Below are 19328 nucleotides of genomic sequence, written 5' to 3' on the forward strand. Positions count from 1 at the left end.
GGTGGCTTTTTCTGATAGCATGCATCAGATGTGGTTACATGAAAACCACATACATGAGGGTTTTACAGTGACTGCAGAGTTGATTAGGTTGTTTTTCTTTCTTTTTTTTTGGGGGGTGTGTGGAGTGGGGCTTCATTAGCCAACAGGTGAAAAGAAAAGTTACTGGGATTTGAAACAGCTCAACAGGCTCGAGACAGAAGTACTTCTCGTGCATACAGAGGGCAGAAGAAAAGCTGAGGTGCTACAAAATAAAGCTGGGAGGAAGCCACTTTGTTAGTTCAGATGGTTGGGATCACTGAACAGCAGAGACATGGGCACACGAGCCCACAGGGCAAAACTACACCTCCCTAGACACAAAGATGGGGCAGGGAGGAGGGGGCCAGGCACGACAGCGAGGAGGGCTTTCTGTCCGTGCCAAATTATCCCACCTCAAGGGAAGGAGCACGGCGATCCCCTCGGGGACGGGAAGAACATCGCATGCTGCAGGCGATGTAGGTGAGGTTGCCATCAGGAACCGATGTGGCAAACGGGAACGAATCAAAGCGACTTGTCTTTGTGCATTAGCAATGGAGGCTGAGTCATTACCATTCATCACCAGCCCGGCTGGTGTGCTCATTCTGGTGACAGCTGTTTTTGGGAGAGAGGACAGCTTTTGATGTCTTTTAATTCCCAAAACTAAAAGAAAAAAGGGCTGTCAAGGTAACAGGCATCCAGAGAGGCTGAGGGAAAACAGTGGGTAAGGAAATAACTTTAAGTCTCAGGGAAATGCAGCACAAAAGGGAACTGCCACAATCGCCAGGATAGTGTGGCTCGCTCCTTCATCTTTCTGAAGGAAGCAGTAAATGGCTAAAACTTCCAATGCCCAATTTACAAATGAGCTCCCAATCCAGGGCAGCACAGAAAAGTTAGCATTTGTATTTAGTGAGCAGAGTATTTTCTCCTGGTTTCTTCCTTTGAGGCTGGCTGTGGGGTTTGAGTGCTTTGCACCTGTATGTGCAGCATCGCTCACCTTAAGACTTACTTGAATCGAGCCTGGAAAAACTCATTAAGATCAGCAAAGCCTCTTCTGGCCCTCCCTAGTCCTCAGAGGCTGATGTGCTCCATGACACCCTATATCTTTACAGGGCTGGAGGTTTCTCCCATCCACCTCCTGCTGTTTCAAGGAAATGATAGGGAAGTGGCCACACATTGCCAGGAGCAGCTCTTGCCAGGAAGTGCTTTAATGCAAGGTACATCCTGTGGCTGCCCTTCCTTCTGCACTTCTCCTTTCCCTTACCCCCAGCAGCCTTCTCACGGCTGGCTCCCACCACCCCTGCAAGCTCAGCACTTCCACCTCTGTCCCCGTGTGTGCTCTGGGGACACCCAGAGTGGTGCCATCCTCCCCCTCCAGATCAGTGCTTATTCTCTGCTCTCATTTCTCCATCTCTTTACTCCTGTTGTGACATCTCTCTCCTCTCTCTTACAGATCTGTTCTCCTGCTCTGTTTCCTCTCAGCATCCCATAGTGGTGCCTCTCTCTTTTTACCCCTTTCTTCATTTACTTCCCACCACTCAAGAGGCCGAAGAGCCTCACTGAGGCAGAGGGATGCTCCCCTGGAGCACGATAAGCTGCAGCCACCAGACCTCATCAGAGATGGTCCCCACCTGAAGAAATTGCTGTGGATAGACTGGACAGAAAAGAGAGTGAGGGAGGAAGTTTAGTGAGAAGTGTTTTCCCCAAGCCTGTCCAGCAGGGCCAAAGCCAAGTCTTCTCTCCCACTCACTGGCCAGCTGTCTCTGTTTTCAGCCCTGCAGAAACCCAGCGGTAGAGCTTTAAAAAATAAATAAATAATAAAAAAACCTAGATTAATTAGGGATGATCTCATATCTGGTTGTGACTCATCTACTGGAAGCTGCAGCGACCACCACCGCTGTGCTGGGAATCTCACTTTCAGGGGTGTGGTGACATATGCAATTACGAGACAGGGTAATCAAAGCTCAGTCCACTGAGTTATGCTGATAGCAGAGATGTTACAGGCTACCAGTTTTAGGCTCCACACCTGTATGTGCATTCACATGCACATGAATAACATGTGAGCAGCCCCATGGAGCCAGCAGGACTATCCAAGGTTCAGGCATTACCTGAATATCGAATGTATTTTTGTGTAAGGTTAGAGTAAGTTAGTTTGTGGGCATGGTCCTCTTATAAACTGAGAGACCCAGTGGGAGAGAGTCAACCTGCTTTATACAATTCAGAAAACACAGCCATTGAGAGGGCTGGTGTGGTGCAGAATCAGCAATGACAGAGATGTCCAAATAATGTGCCTATTACTGACAGAAGGCAGGTTTTGCTCCAGGTGTTTTTATATCATTCACCTGATCATCAGAAAGGTCTTTAGGCTTGGTAAAGCTCCAAAGAAAGTGAATCAGGAAAGCCTAACTATGGGATTTCCTCTCCTCTCCTCTCCTCTCCTCTCCTCTCCTCTCCTCTCCTCTCCTCTCCTCTCCTCTCCTCTCCTCTCCTCTCCTCTCCTCTCCTCTCCTCTCCTCTCCTCTCCTCTCCTCTCCTCTCCTCTCCCCTCCCCTCCCCTCACCTCCTCTCCTCTCCCCTCCTCTCCTCTCCCTCACAGCAGTAAGGAGGATGCCCCACCTCAGGGGCTGTGGGTTACAACGAGGAGCGTTACTTGTATGAATGAGCCTGTTTTCATTGGGGCAGATGCGGAAGCTGTTACAACCACAACATTTAGGAAACTGGTGAAAGGAAACAGTCTCTCAGTAGTGTAGGGGCTGGTTCAGGCACTCAGCTCTGGCTGCTGCCCCGAGCTGCATCCTCGCCGCAATGCAGCACGCCCAAGAAGACCCGACTGCACCCAGAGAAGAAGATGATGCCTTTGGAGAAGGTAAAAATCATCTTTTATTCAACTAATCCTTCTCCTGTGCAGGCTAGGGACAGTTTTCTAGCATTGGTGGTATTTCATGGTAAACCTGAAGTTCTCTGTGGGCTCCAAAGTGGCAGGTTGACCAGGCTTTCTTTTCTTCCCCTGAGAGAATGGAGAACAAAGGCACGCCAGATACAATAACAACAACTTCCACATTGTTCAGCAGCTTGCTTCCCCAGCGAGGAGCTGACTGCAGAAGAAGAAAGCTGGGGGGCCACCAAGTATGTTTGCTACGGCAGCTGCAAAGCAGCACGCTTGGCACTCAGCGCCACAGGTGCAGCTGTCCTTAAAGCAGTTGGGGCTAAAGGTGCCTGCCTACCTAAATCCTCTGAGCAAAATTAGCCTCCTCCTCTCCAGCCACCACAACGCAGGGCAGGGTTTCTCATCCCCACAACTGCTTCTGCTCGATTGCTCACTGCCTGCAGCCTGTGCTGCCGTGTACACGTGTTTCGAGCACTACTACACCACAATAGCAAAGACAGTGAGATAAGGCAGTCCGGAGGAGAAGGATCTAGCCCACAATGTGTAATTTCTGCCGTTGCTTGCTGCCCCCCTCTGCACTCAAGCAGAGGCTGGGGGACAGCCCGCTCATGTAAATCTTCCCCCAGCCCCTGGCAGTTTCCAAGGGAGCTGAAGGCACAAAGAGCCGCCTGGATCGGCTCCAGAGACTGTGAACCTTTAAACTCGCTCACAGCACAGCTTCAGCAAACCTCATTTAAACAAAGCTCGGCTGCGGTTGGTATGGAAAACTTAGCTGTGAATGGTGCCAAATCGAGTTATCTGAGCCTCAGTGAAAGACATCAGTGCAGAAAAGAAAGCAGCCTCAGTGAAGTACTGTCTGTGTTCAAATACATTTCTCACGTGTATATGACCCCGCTCCTCACCCTGTGACACAGTCCTGGCTCAGAAGGGCAACGGATTTGCAGAAAGGAGAGGTCAGAGCATTTGCATTCAGGCAAAAATCCCAACAGGCCAGGGAGGAGCTGACACCACCAGGCAAACCAACTTGCACTGAAAGCTGCTTTCCCTGCAGCTTGCCCCCACGCAGGTGGAAGCTGTCTCTCATGATAGCCCGCCGCCTGCTCCCGTTCGACGTAGGCATTTGCACGTGGGATTTAGGCTTCGTTGCTGTTTCTGCAACCTGTAGTCTATGCTCTTCATCAGAAATGTAGGAGGTAAGGAGAGAGATGTGTGCAGGTCATTTGACATATATGTTGTGTTATCTAATGGGAAAGATACAGCACCCAAGAAATCTGTTCCAGCCTCTCAGCTAGCATGTTTCTGGCAGGGCTGACCCAGTAATAGAGGAGTCTGGCTTTTCAAAGGCAGGGACATTTTTTGGAACCTCTCCATGACCCTGCTTGCAGCAGGAGGTTGGACATGATGACCTCCGAGGTCCCTTCCAACCTGACTCACCCTGTGAGCCTACAAGCTGGTGTCTGCCTCTTCCACCCACCTGCATGCAGCTGAGGACAAATTCAGCCCAGCTTCTCCCCCGGCCAGAGTGCTGGCTCCCACACTTGCCAGCTGGAAGCCCTAGATTAACAAGGCACGGCGCTTGCCTTCCCTTCAGCCTCTCTCCATTCTCCTGAACAGTTCAGCAGGCCAACGTTACGTTTTTGGCTGTTATTTCTGGAGCACTGCTGACCCTGGACAGCCCAGCTCGCTCCCCTGGGCTGGGTGGGATCGGTGCGGGGAGGAGCGATGCCTGCTTTGGTTACAGGGCAGGGTGGGGAAAAATGGGCAGTAGCAGACATGGGAACCTCTTCCAGCCTGCCAAAATCCTGTGTGGATCCTCTGCTGGCCCCTGTAGTGCTTCAGCTGAGCTCTTGAGACCATGCAGATGCACCCGTGCTGGGGGTGGACCTGCTCTTCTTACCCAGGGTAAGATGTTCATCCCCCCAGCTAGGGGGAGGAGAAGCACATCTCAGCATCCACGTTCCCCTCAACATATTAATCCTGCAGGGTGCTGTGCCAGTGCCAGTGCTCTTAAGCGTGCTTAGGTTGAGACGGGAAATTAAACCCATGTCATTGTGTAACTATACAAGAAATCTATTTCTGTCAGAACCTTGCTAAATCTGGTAGTGCTGGGGCCTGGGTGCGCCTTCCCTGGTGCCTCGGAGGGAATGCGAAGCTGTGACACCTGAAACTTCAAGCTGCAGAGACGTACACACCCGCCAAGACCTGGCTGTGGGTTTTCAGGCCAGATGGAGCCACTTCTCAGGTGCCCAGCTTGGACTTTCAGAACATAGCTTTAAGGGTGTGGGCTTTTTTTTTTTTTTTTTCACATCTTGCATGATTTGGAAATGGGTGGTGGCACCCATGCACCTTTTTAAGTTGTCCCGATGGTTAGCTACTGTCACAGTTAAAAACTGCTGCATCTTACTTCTGGTGTTAATTTGTCTTGGTTTTGGAGTTTGTTGCCCTCTTGTCCAGGAGAGCAAAGAACTTGCTCTTGCTGTAGGTGTGTGCCTAATAACTACCCACAGGCTGTGATCACACCACTCTTGCCCTTTGTCAAACGGACTGCCGTCGATGACTGTTTATTCATAAAGTGTGAGTTTTAGTCCTTTAAGCATTTTCAGGGATGTACTTGGAACCATCCCCTTGGTGGACACCAGCATGGAGCAGGCTTCTCCAAGACTGCTACACCAGTGACAAATCCAGAAGTTACATGATCTGTTCTTAATGTATATATCTGTGTATATATATATATATATACACACATAAAATCAGGGCTGCTTCAAGGATCATTTAATAGGTACAAGGAATTCTTGAGTCGCTTTGGGTCCCGGCATCACATGAGGGGATCCTCCTCATCAGATTTTCCTCCATAATCCTCAAGTCTTTCAGCATCAAAATTTCTCAGAACATGGTTAACACTATCCCATAGTCATGGCCTATATCCTTCATTCCCAGATAGGCCCATACTAAGACCAGATGAATCAGCTCACTCTCTCAGTAGTGTTTTCTCCCAGTTACCAACCCAGACATTGGGCCATCTACATATTCAGTCAGTCACAACATAAAGTTCCCTTTCAGGTCATGGGCATAGAGTTAAACCCCATAGGGACAGAACCAATCCATGCAGGTCCTCACTAAACCTAGTCATCCTTGATGACTCCTCAGCTGGGTTACTTCTGTCACTCATACCTGTTTTTAACCCATGCAGCATGCCCAAAATTGATCTACCCCACTTCAAGTTTCTTAGTCAAGCTGTCATGCAGTACCAAGTCTTATTTCTCACAGAAGTCCAAGTTTAGTATCAACATAATTATTTTCTATAAAACCCTAATGAGTGCCACGGGTTGTATTCCATCTCCTTTAATTTTGCTTATATGACTCCCACATCAGCTGTTCCGTGAGGAGGCCAGGACCACTGCCAGGCTGCCACACCATTACTGACAGAGCATTAACTCATAGTTCTCTGGAAATCCTGTGGTATTTCAAGTGGTTTTTGAAATCAACAGAGAGCTCCTTGGATAATTCTCTTCAAAGCTATCATTTAAAATCCTCCTTTGGGAAAGGTAAGGGAAAAAAAGTATTTTCACATTGATATGGACTGTTAGCTTGCACTGGTATTTTCCAACATGCATACAAAAACATTTGTAGAAAACGTCAGTATTATCTGTGGCATTATCAATAATTTCACTATTTTTGTCTGCTTATGCTCCCATAGCATTGTTTTTCCTTACTGTACATTGAAATCCCAAGGCACAGGGCTGGGTGTTACTGAGTACAGCATACACCATACCTTCCCAAAAAAATCAGGTTGACTTCCTGCAATAGCTATTCAAAGCTCAAAAATGCTCATCCACAAAGAAAACCTGCTAATTAATTTTCTTGTTTTCTAATAACACCCTTGCACTTACATAGTGCTACCTCCCTCAAAGGGTCTATGGAGACGTTGCAAAAAACTCTGCTTAGGTTCAGTGGAGCACAACTACCTCTTGTCTGCAGCTTGGCCATTGTGCAGCAGCTCACAGCTGTATTATGCAAAAGTTCAGAGAAAAAAAATGTTTTGGCCTCTTGAAAGTACAGGCAGTGATACGTTTCACATCTTTTATGGCCTTCATCACCATGCTGATTCAAGCATGGGAGCATGGGAGGCATGACACCATGGGACTAGGGCAGGGGGCTTGGCACAGCCAGAGCTCATGGATCAGTGCAGAGACATCCATGCAGAGTTTGCAAGTTCTCAGCTCAGCACTGCAAGCAATGGGTCCAGGCATTTTGTTAGCAATGATCAACGTATTTAACATGGAAATGCAGAGGACAGATAGAAATTAGTCTGTGGTTTGTTACAGATATTTTTATGCAGCTGTTCCACCCTTACCTTTCCTCACATCTCCTCATCCCACTAAAGCCTGCCTGCCCTTTTCAGGAGAGAGAAGAGTTTTAGGTGAGGGTTTGGGATCAGCTTTGAGGCTTAGCTGATATGAAATGTAGCTACTGTTCACAGCTACATGCACCTCCTGGTTTATTGTGGCATAGCTGCTGATATTAGGGAAAAATGAGGATGAAGTCTTGGGTGTTCCCCTCGTCACTGTGAGAGCAGGGATCCTTGTCCTGCAGCCCACCTCCACCCCTACCTGTCCTTTCAGCTCATCTCATGTGCCTGGTGATGGAAAAGGCGTGCGGCACGCTCACTGAAGCGCAGGGGAAGGAAAAGTCCCCACTCTTCATCACCAAGGCAACGGTGTTGGCTTGAACTAGATAGATTTTAATACGATCCTATAAAATATACGATCCATGGCCTATAAACTCAGGTTTGAGGATGTTTCTCCAGGAACACAGACAGACCCACTTGGAGGGCAGTGCCGAAAGGAGGCCATGCACCATGGCACAGCTCCGCCTGTTCCGGTTTATACTCACCTGCTTCGCACAGCTGCTACTCGGGGCTTTGCTCCTCGGGCAGGCAGAGAGCTGTGCAGGCGGGTTTGAGCTTTTCTGGTGCGAGGAGGTGGTGTGGGATGCCTGTCCCCACCCCGGACATCCCCACACCAGCCCGCCCTGCTTCCAGCTGTCCCAGGGCAGCTGGAGTCCTATTTTTAACAGGGCGTCGTAGCAGGGATGATTGAGTCCTTCAGGCCTGAAATTAAAAAATAATTGAAATCAGGGGCACTTTCTGCTTTGTTGTCTCCCTATTTTTTAATTAAAGGTCTTTGATCTTTTTTTTTTTTTTTTTTCCCCCTTTCTCTGTGTCTGGATGGCAACTTGTTTGGTTTGCATTTGTCGGCAATATTTCTGGATCACTATTAATAACAACAGCAAGGGAAAAAAACAGGTCAAATAATAAACAAGCGGCATTTAACCAGCCCTCAGAAAAAAAAAGGAAGGTACTTACAAGCCAGAAAGAGGCCACAGACAGTGGTGCTCAGGTGACCTTCTAGGCTTTCCAAACCAGTGCCTCATCAAAGTTTGAAGCAAAACTCCCTTCCTTTCCATAATTTTATTCACATTTTTAGATAGTTTCCTTACAAAGCTCCATGAAATACAAGTTTTTTTGTTTGTTTTGTTGTTGTTGTTGGTGGTGGTGGTTTGGTTTGGTTTGGTTTGGTTCGGTTCGGTTCGGTTCGGTTTGGTTCGGTTCGGTTCAGTTCGGTTCGGTTTTCTCGTCCAGTCCCCCTATTAAAGTCACAAAATCGATGTGTACCCGGAGCAGGCTGATGGCACAAACAACGCCACCCTATTAACGATGCAGGGCACAGCTCACTGCCGGTGAAGCAGCCTTCCGCCCATGTGTGTGCTGAAAACAAAGGTTTGTGGCTGCTGCGCAGGGGGCATGACACACAGAGCAACCCGCTCAGGAAGTGCAGGGTTGAAGGCTGTGAGTAAAAACGAGAGAAAACAGCACCAGGACGTGAATTAAAGGGGCAGGACGGAGCAGCCAGGTGCTTGGCAAGGCCGCCGAGGCACCACAAGGCCAACGGTGGGCTGGTTTCTCGATGGTAGGGGTGTTGTCAGGCCCTGCAGAATTTCAAGCAACATTTCCAAAGCTCAGACCTGCCATCTAAGAGCAGAGAAATGATAATAGGGTAGCAGGTGAGGCAAACCCGCTAGGAAATGCTCAGCACAACAGGTTTAATGCTGCATAACTTACAGATAGGAAAGGGGGATGGCATTGGCTCACTCTGGTTTAAATGCAAGGAGCCTGGAAATTGGAAAGTTCGGGGACCCAGAGCTTGGAAATGATGCCTGGAGCTTAAACAGCTAGTAAAAAGATGGAAAGACAAAAAATGAGGAAGCGCCCACATATAATTAATAATGATCCACCCCACAGAGAAGGAAAGACGCTGAAAATACTCAAGCCCCCTCCTTGACCCAGGACCCTCGATGAAATGACCGCCCTGGGAAGCCAAACCCAAAACTTCCCCAAAAGCCAGAGGTGTGTGCAGCATTGCACACGAGCTCTTGCAACACCTCCCATTTCATCATGTCAGCATCACTCAGCACACAGACTCCATGGAGAAAAGGGAGTTTTATTCGCATCCTTCTCACCCCGTGCTAGCTCGGGGCGGTGGAATAGCTCTGCTGGCAGCGTGGATGTGACCAACAAGGCACTGCAGTTATTTTAGCACGCTTGCTGTGACTCTGTAGAATGAGATTGAGAGCTCCCTGCGAGTTTCAGAACTCCACATACTAGACTTCCTCACTTGAGGAGAAAAAAGAAAAAGACCTGAGAGGACCCAGCTAATGTTATGGTGCTAACAGAGGTAGCACAGAGCAAATGAGATTTTTTTTTTTCTGCCTCAAACATCACAGTTTCTTAGTGGTGATGATGTACAGAGCAGAGAGAGCACAGCCCGCCCCCTCTAAGGAATCATTGACTTCTGTGGTAGCATCTGGAGAAGCTGCCTTGTTTATAAATGGGATGGTTTGGGGAGCTTTGGTGGATTGGTGGGACTGGTGGATTGGGCCATAACGCGCACTGCTCACACTGTGCCGGCACATTTCCTTCCCATTGGCATCTCGCAGAAAGAATTTAGAGATGTAGATAGATTTGAAGCTAGATAGCATCTCTGAGATCCCACGGCAAACATATGCGAGGAGTGCCACACTGGCAATGCGCTCACACATTTAAAAAGTGAGGCTCTTTTTTGTTAAGAGAGGGGTGGAAACATCGAAAAGAATCCATTTAAAAATATTGCCAAAGATAAATGAAGCCACAGGAGAAGCAGAGCCCTCCAGCACTGTGGAGCACAGCTCTGGAGCTGGATGGCTATAGCCTTTTTTAAATTATTATTATTTATTTTCACATGGAAAAATGGGCAGTTTAGAAGGTCCTGAGCTGCTCTGCCTCTCCTGCCGCTCTGTGGAGCTTCCTGCCCTTTCTATTCCTGATGCCGGCCACGAGCCAAGGAAGAGTTAGCTTAATCAGCAACACCAGCCACTGATTAGTGCCAAGCTGCTGTCGTTAATCGCTTCCAAAAATCACTGCACCAAAAATAGTACCCAGGGTCAGATGCTCCAAAACTGGCCTCGTTTCACTGGTATCATGTAACCTCTGCTGCAGCGCCAGGCCGCGCCCCCAAGGCAGCACTATTTCTTTGCTTTACAGCACATATCATTTGTGATTTCTTTTTAATTCATTTCCCCTCGCAGCCCCAGTGGCACGAGAAGCTGCCCTTCACCTTCCCCGGAGGAAGCGAGTCCTGCACGTGGTTAAACACCCTCGCATGAAGGGCAGGCTGGACCAGCAGGCAACCTGCATCCCCCCAAAAAAGACGTACACCGTGCTGTCCTGAGGGCTCGGTCACTGCTGAGGACCCCCCTCTGCTCTGGAATCTCAGCCCAAATATTTGGCAGATGCTCTTCGGGCTCCTTGCATGACACAGGCAGCGTGTTCAGCGCGCTCCCCCGAATGGCATTTCATGTGCGCTGCACTTGTTTTGTATCTGCTATATTTATGCTGCAGAAATATGCGCCGATGAGGAAAAGGGGGCCGTGGGGGTGTCTCGGAGGCAGTGGGGTTATGGAGACTTGCGCTGCAGTCACCATACTGCCGTCAGTCTGGAAGAGATTTCAGGGCAACTGTGGTTTTACAGAGGATGGAAATTGCTCGGAGCCTTATCCCAGAGGACTCTTCTTGGGTTTCTGCTGCAAAAACTGTCATGTGAGGAGCTGGCAGGAATCCAGATGGCCACCAATGTAGCCTTCCCACAGGGCATGTAATTGTCTGGCTCCTTCCCCTCCACCCCAGCCTTTGCATCTTTCTCCTACCTGACCATCATCTTCTCCAGATCATGCTCTTCATCCCTGCTGTTTCTTTGCCTTCTTGCCATGACCTGTGGGACAAGCCGAGCAGGAAGAAGGCAGAGGCTGTCTCTGTGCTGCTGCTGGAGGGCACAGCAAGGCAGACCATAGTCCTGACCGAGGATACCTTCAGTGGGTGCTAACATGTCCCACAGTGCCTCACTCCATGTTATAACTATGCTTTGTTAGGCACTGGCCGAGGTTGCCCAGAGAAGCTGTGGATGCCCCATCCCTGGAGGTGTTCAAGGCCAGGCTGGATGGGGCTTTGGGCAGCCTGGTCTGGTGGGAGGTGTCCCTGAACATGGCTTCAAACCAGCTCAATGCCAGCAGCACAGCTGGCAGCTTGCACTCCCAAAAAGCCTCATACAGCACCATACCTGCCGCTTTAGGTCTCTGATCACCGCCACGGCTTTGATCATGGCATTGCATTGCTGACTTCCAGCTGTCCAGGAAAGCAAAACAATGTCCCAACAGTTCCTCTCACACCTTAATTAGGAAACAAGGGACGTGTTTCGAACCCAAGGAGGGGACAGACGGGAGGGCAGAGCTGCAGTAACAGAGGTGCCACCCGCAGGCAGGGAGAGCGGCTCCGCTGGGCCCGGTTGCTGAGCAGGCCGAGAAGCAGGAACGTGCTGCTGCCTCCAGGCCACTTGCGAGGAGATCCTCGCCACGAAAAACCTGCTCTGGGAAGGGGCTGGAGCCCACCGGGGCTGATTTTGAAGGGGCAGAGTTCTGGGGGGTGAAATAGTAACATTAGTGGCTCCTGATCCCCTAAGTTAACATATGTGAGGGCAAGTAGGGTGTGTGCTTGTGAACATGCCTTCTGAATGGAACTTGCTGTCTTCAGGTGCTGGTGGATGCAGCTGCCTCAGACCACCACAAGTGCAGCAGGGTGTGATGAAGACTCCCCTTTCTGTCCCTAGCCCTCTCCCTCTGCATCCATATCTTGCTTTTCCTTGGTGTTCCAGGTGTGCCCTGACTACCCTGTGGAAATACACCCTGTGTAGTACACCCACTGTGTTACACACGCTGCAGTCACTCCCAAAGATCCAGCGGTGCCGAGCACCTGGCCAGAGGCCCCAGGAGGTTGAATCTGTCCCTGAGCCACTCCAGAACACCAGCTCGAGTGACTTGACTTTCCCATAAATCACCCTGAGAGCTGCAGGTGGAAAGTTTTGCAAAAGCGACACAAAGAAGAAAGCAAAATGAGGAACTTGAGGGTGGGGCAGCAACACAGTGATGGGAAGTAGGAGGGGGGAAATGGTTGCACAGTGGTTACAGGGTGCAAGCGGTGAAAAACAAGTGGGTATCAAAAGCTTCTAGAAGGAGAGCAAGCAGAGTTAGCTATGGGGCGGTGGTGAGCACAAGTCAGATCACTGAGCGGGCTCATCTGGCAGAGAAGGTAGAAATACAGGAACGGAGTCAACCCAAGGAGCAGGACGGGCAGGGTGAGGTGCAGAGAGCAGGAGAGCTGTGGCAACACAGGATGTTGAGCTGGGAAAAGTGATCGTGGGCTGGTGTAGGGTCAGCCTTGCCCAGGTTGCTTATGACAGATTGCCCAGTTTTTTGCTCATGAAAAAAACATGCACAAATAGTCTGCCTTAAAGGCCAGGGGGGCCTAATCTGCATCAGAAAACCAAAGCTCCAAGCCACTGTCTGGTGGCCACTTCCTCCAGCATATTTGCTGATCCGAACACGCTAACGAGAGGCGTCCATGCAAATTGCCCCCTGCATGGTCTGCTGCCACCAGCCCCCGCTTTCAGGTGTCTGAAATCACACAGGACTAGGCTGAGCCTTTGTATCTGCACAACAGGCATATGTCCTTGTGGCACACCAGGGAATGGGCAGCGATGCCCCACACTCTCTCCAAGGTCCTCACAAGGTCTTCCCTCTGAGTACTTTATGGGGGTAAGGGACTTTCCCTCAGACCTCCTTCTTTCCAGGTTTCTCTAGAGGACAACTGCAGTGGAGCCGAAAGCCATTGCTTTGGTCTTGCTGTTCTGCTGAATCGGGATGATGGCAAAACTGAAGTATTTGTCACTACATTCCCCACTCAGAGTGGTGTGTAACATAACGGGGCCAGTACCTACAGGGGCCTACAGGACAGCTGGGGAGGGAGTCTGTGTCAGGGGGTGTAGGGATAGGACAAGGAGTAATGGCTTTAAACTAAAAGAGGGTAGGCTTAGGTTAGCTATAAGGAAGAAGCTCTTCACTCAGAGGGTGGTGAGGCACTGGCACAGGCTGCCCAGAGAAGCTGTGGATGCCCCATCCCTGGAGGTGTTCAAGGCCAGGCTGGATGGGGCTTTGGGCAACCTGGTCTGGTGGGAGGTGTCCCTGCACACGGCAGGGGGTTGGAACTGGGTGGGCTTTAAGGTTCCTGCCAACCCAAACCATTCTGTGATTCTGTGATTCAGTGATGTGTATCAGCCAGAAAATCCTGCTCAGACCTTGCAAGAAGCCTTCCAGGTGTCTGGGAGGAGCACAGCATTTAGGTATGCCCTAATCTCTTCCTTGGAAATCCTGATTTGCTCTTTGGCCTGGGAGCAAAGACTAATAGAAAGCAAAGTGCTCCCGTAAAGCCCAGCAGGTAATTTAAGAACTCAGGCTTAGATCTCTCAAGCATAACGTGGGCTGACGTCGCTGGGAACTGGTGCTTGTAAAGGTGCTTGGGAGCTGGCAGAGGATAAAGTACACGACAACTGACAATTGCTGTTTTGGAGAGGTCACTGTGTTTTCTGGAGACAAAGTCAGAATCAGCTTTGCTGTTGTCACTTAGAAATTGCACTGGGGACATCCATGCTGACCTGTTTTTAACACAACAGCAGATTACACTGCAACCCGGTGAATAATTTATCGGAGCAGAGCATGATCAGAGCCACGACACAATGCCAACTTCGGTTCCTGCCTAACGATGGAGCAAGGCAGAGCTCTCTGGCATTTTCCACTGAATTAGCAAAACAAGACACACGTGGGATGACTGACCCGATCCTTTCAAAAGCGTGTCAGGATGTCAGGATGAATGCGTGTTCAGAAGGGCTATGTGGGGCAAAGATTTTATCTAGAACATCCTTAAACCTCCTCAGCCTCCTAGCAGCTTTGACAAGCAACAGCCCTGGGAGCAGGGAAGTGGGAATGCATATGTAGGGGTGAGGGTGAAGAGAGGAGTGAATAAGATTTCCGTGTTTGCTATGCAAAACTCTATTGAGAAACCAAGAGAAACAGCTCATACATCCCCAGTACATGTATTTGCATAGGATTGAGAACATTTCCTTGAAAGAGGAGGCTGCAAATGAAGGAGGCGTTTGCGTCTGCAACCTTAGGTTCCAAAAACCTTCTTATCTTCCGATACGACTGACAGGGCCAGAGGGAGTTTGCAACATGGGGCACACAGGGGAATTGCCAGGAACCACTGTAGAAGGCTCAAGGTTGCAGTAAGATGCTGCAATTAGCAGACGGCACTGGAAACCTTTAACAAATTAACCAGACTTCCACACTGAGAGCTGCCACCCCCTAAAAGGCTGAAATGGACTCAAAAGCATATTAAGTATGCATGATGAGACATTTATAGCTTTCAGCATTGCCACAAATATTCCCTCTCCTCTTCCCCTGACATTCCACAGCCCGAAGCGTGCAGCTGCCTTTTTCCAGAAAGCAACTTCTCCGCCTTGCCCCCCCTGCTCACGTCTCGTGAGAAACACGCGAAGCAGGGGCAGAGCTGGTTCAGGCAGAGGCACACCACAGATGACCCTAAAAATGTACCCACAGACCTACAACAGCACCTCTGTGCCTCTGGAAATGTCACCCCCAGGACCACTGCCGAGCTCAGAAGCTTTGGAAAGAGCCTGCAGGTCCCAGAGGTCCGCACGCCCCTGCGAAGAGCACCCATTTATGATTTTTATGCTTTTGCTGAGTCTGGAGTGGTTTTCTCTCATTTCTGCTTCTGAGGGCTACAGGGTGCTGTTTATATTCGGCATACAATATAAATACCACATGTTCATTATTACTGCTGAAAATTACTTAAGATTATAGGTCAGCTGGAATTGGCAGCTCGGATTTTTTATTCAGTGAGCTGCTTTTTTTTTTTCCCCCTCCAAGAACAATGCTTTGTGAAACCCAAATTCTTTGTTGTCATTTCACAAACTTCTCTGTACAGTATCATCCTGTGTGTGGCAGGTCTGTGTGCTCCGTCGACAACATTTGCATTTGAAAGGGCGAATCTGACCCAAATGGGGAAAGACAGGGGCGTACAGGGAGAGTACCAGTAGTGCCACCTCCCAAACTGTGTCGATTTACCAAACCCACAGCCTTGCCAGGGGTTCCCAAAAGAAGCACTTTCAGTTGTTTCAGAGACACAAGGGGGAGCTTAGTGAAGGACTCTGCAGCAGCTTGAAGTGTTGGAAGAGGGACAGCAGATCGCATATAAATATATATATATATAAACATATATAAAAACCCATATAAACATATACAAAAATAGTAAAAAAAAATAAGCTATGGGTGTTTGGTACTTCTGTTGGGTGATGTCTGGAGTAAAGCCTCATACAAAAAAAAAAAAAAAAAAAAGCTGTGGAAGGGAAAGGGTGAAGTCCTAAGGCCAGCAATAAATATGTTCAGGATCCTTACCTCTACAGAGAGATGCGTTTATAGTAACTAGGACTGTGTATTTTGGATGGAAGACTGAAATTGAACAAAATTTCCTTTTCCCTACAGTCTCTGGGAAAATGCAGCATTTCTGCCTTTTTTTCTTTCTCAATGTGATGCAGGAGGGAGGGCTCAGAGGAAGAAATTTTAGTCCCATCTGTTGGTGTGCTCCTTCCTCTTGGACCTGGTTTAGTGGATGACTTTGGTGTTAGGGTGATGGTTGGACCAGATGATCTTGGAGGTCTTTTCCAACCTTTATGATCCTACGATTCTCTATATTCACCTTTCACTGCTGTTTGCAGCCCTCAATGTACCCTGGTGTAGGGTCTGCTTGCATACAGGTTACTGAAGGCAGCGGAGGGGCCAGCGACCATCCTATGGATGGGGGCAGAGACCTGGGGCAGCCGCTCCCTGCCCCTCTCCTCTTGCTCAAACCGACTGAAAACTAATAATAATAGTAATAGTAATAGCAATAGTAATAGTAATAATAATAATAATAAATCGATAATAGAAATGATAATAAATTGATAATAGTAAATTAATAATAAAAATTAATAATAATGAATTAATGATAATAATAATAATAAAACCAGGAAAAGCCAAAAATACATGGCCCGGATCCACAGGGAGCTGATTGTCCCCCCCAAAAAAACTGCAAAGCCAAAGGCGGCGGCACCGGGACGAGCCGGGGGGCGCCCGCGGGACCCCGCACCACCCGCGGGGGCGGGCCACGGCCGCGCAGCGCCTCCGCCTCCCCTTCCTCCTCCTCCTCCTCCTCCTCCTCCTCCTCCTCCTCCTCCTCCCGCAGCTCCGCAAGGAAAAGCCGGCAGCGGCTGCGCTGGCTGCCAGAGCGGCGGGGCAGTGGGAGCGGGGAGAGGCTGCTCCCCATCCTCTTAAAAAAAAAAAAAAAAATTAATAATAATTTTAAAAAATATTGAATATTATTTTATTATCGCCGGGGATGGGGCGGCGCTGTGGCCGCGGAGCCCGGGGCTGCGGCGGTGGGCGAGCGATGTCCCGGGGCGGGCTGTGAGCCGCGGCAGCCCCGCCGACAGCAGCAGGTACCTGGGGGCACCGGGGGGCACCGGGGGGAGGGAGGGGTGCGGAGCTGCCGGCCCCCGAGGTGGTTCAGCTGAGCCCTGCTGCCAGGAGAGAGGCGTCGGGATTTGGAGGAGGGAGGTCGGGCTTCTGCTGGCTCCGTCGTGGTCGCTTTGGGGCTGGGAATGGGAAAATCTCGGCTGGGGGGTGTTGGTGAAGGGGTAGGGAAAGCTGCCTGGGGGAGCTGTTCAATGTTTTCGTGGAAGTGCTCAGCCGTCTTCCCACCCCCTCTCCCCGAGTCTCAGCGTTTCCTTGGGTCCCGTCTTTCTGTTTCCAGTGAGCTTTTATGGTATTGCCGGTTTGAGGCGAGCTCAGACCCTCTTAAGTTCTCCGTTCGATCCCTGGCTCGTACCCAAGGACTGATGCAAACATCTTGCACGCTGGCATTGCTCTTCGGTTTACCTCTGAGTGCCCTGGCTGCCAAAGGTCATCCTAATCCCACGCCAGGTCTTCCTGTTGCTGGCTTGCTGTCCCTCATTCAAAGTTTCAAAAAAACCATTCTGGAAGCTGTGCGTGTGCTGGGGTGTGTGTGTGTGGCCACCCTGCCTCCGCGCCCTTTCGCACACCCCTCTGCTACGAGCTCAGTGTGTTTCCAGCCTGATTTCTGTGTTCATTAATTAATCCGGCCGCGCGCTCTGCCCGGCTCCTCCTAATTATTACCGTGTTTCAGCTGCTGTCACGCAGCTGGAGCCCCGGGCAAGGAAGGCTCCCGTGCAGGAACGTTATCTTCATATCCCGCCGTGGCTAATTAGGTTTCGCAAGCGTCGCTCTCCTTCAGAATAAACAAAAAAAAAAAAGAGGGAGCAGACCCAAACGGGGAGCTCAAGGAAGAAGGGGTGAGAGGAAGGTGTCTTTCCTGGAGAGGTTCCTGTGCTCGCTGCCCAGCCTCCTGTGGGATATTCTCTGCGCTGGTCCCCGCGACGTGAGCAGGTTTTTTGGAGAGCGGCGTCCGCTGGGACGAGCGAGCAGCCCTGCTTTGTAACCCTACCGGGCACGCACGACAGATTGCTCCACGCCAGCCCCAACACTTCAGTAAGTACGGGAGGGCAGGTATCAGACAGCGTGAGCCATCTGAAGGCACCAAGCGCATCTTTCTCCCATAAATTCAGCATTTTCTTGGCCGGTAACTAAATCCTAGGACAGTCTCTTAAGATGGTGTCTGTGCTGCCCGTTGGTGCAGGCAAGCACAGTGTTGTGGACTTTAAAAATCCCACATCCATAACCCGATGCTGGTTTAAATGTTGACATCCAGCAGCGCTTCCTTGGTAGGGTGCGGGTGTTTTGTTTGCTTGTGTGCTTTGGTTTCCTTTCCAAGGAGCAACAGGTTGCATTTATTTCCAGGTTCCTGCTCAAGGAACGGAGCAATTAGCTTTTCTGTGTCTCTACACTCCTCTCTAAAATAACAGCACGGTTACATTTTGGGGGTTTTAATAGAATTAATATTTCTCAAATGGTTGGGAATGCGTTATGGGAGAAGTCTGATTTGTGCGGGGGGGATCCCCAGCATCCTTCAGTGACCAGGCTGCTCTACTTCCTTGCAGTCTCAAGGCCCTTGACCACTCCATTCAACCCTATTTTATTTTATCACAGAGCAAACGCTGGGGGTACGAGCTGCACAAAGCATGGCCCCAGAGCCACGCGGAGCTGCCTTCTGCTCCTTGATGCTTTTAAACCCCAGCGAGGAGGAAGGTAACCCCCCGACAGCACCCACCCCGGGGAAAGGTGCCAGGGGGAGGCTGCCCTGCTTCCCCGCTGGGAAGGAGTGAGAGCGAAGGCGGAAGGCAGCGGTTGCTTTTGCCAAAAAAGGGATGGCTGCTCCGTCTTTTCTATTTTTTTTCCCTTTCTATATGTGTGGCAGGGACAAGCAGCTCGTGGACAACCCACTCGCTGGGGTGTTTTCCCGCAGCCGAGCTAGGGGGAGGTGGACGGTTCATGCCTGCAGCACAGAGCTTCGGCTGCAGGGAGACGAGGAAGGTGGGGAGGAGGGCAAAGTGGGGAGCAGAGCAGTGCCTGCACACACACACTGCTTGTCAGAGAGGACCAGGACCTGAATTAATCTCAGATGGGGGCCTGTCACATCGCTTTCGGGCTATGTGGTTCCTGGATGGCTCTATTAACACAACGCTAAGAAATCTGATTATCTTCCCACCTCGCAGGAGCTCAGAGGTCACTGGTTTTGCCCTTTCAACTTCCATTGCTTGCTGCTTTTCCAAGGGGGTGTGTTGGCTTGTTCAAGTGTTTTCTCGGTAAGAGATTTTGGAAATGATGAGCAAGAGAACTCACCAGCTCCTTTTGCACAGGCCGTGGCCCGAGGGAGGGCTGGCTGCACCCCGGGGAGCAGTGGGGTCCAAGCAGGGGCTTTGTGTGTTTGCTCCTCGCAGTGCCTGGTGCTGCTCCCATCTTACTGCCACACTTT

At 50.1% G+C, this 19328-nt stretch overlaps 1 protein-coding gene across 3 annotated transcripts in view; it reads left to right on the forward strand.

Annotated features, from left to right (window-relative positions):
* The first annotated feature begins 2677 nt into the window (after positions 1-2677).
* Positions 2678-19328, forward strand: part of RIPOR2 (RHO family interacting cell polarization regulator 2) — a 62005-nt gene continuing 45354 nt past the window's right edge. For 2 of the 3 annotated variants that reach the window (XM_040549456.1, XM_040549455.1), the window contains exon 1: positions 2680-2878. In XM_040549456.1, the coding sequence (XP_040405390.1) occupies positions 2818-2878 (61 nt within the window). In that variant the 5' untranslated portion in view covers positions 2680-2817. Of the gene's footprint in view, positions 2879-19328 lie in introns of all 3 variants that reach the window. The other variant, XM_040549454.1, reaches the window with a different exon arrangement.

The sequence above is a fragment of the Cygnus olor genome, chromosome 2 (genome assembly GCF_009769625.2).
Source record: "Cygnus olor isolate bCygOlo1 chromosome 2, bCygOlo1.pri.v2, whole genome shotgun sequence".
Classification (NCBI taxonomy): Eukaryota; Metazoa; Chordata; class Aves; order Anseriformes; family Anatidae; genus Cygnus; species Cygnus olor.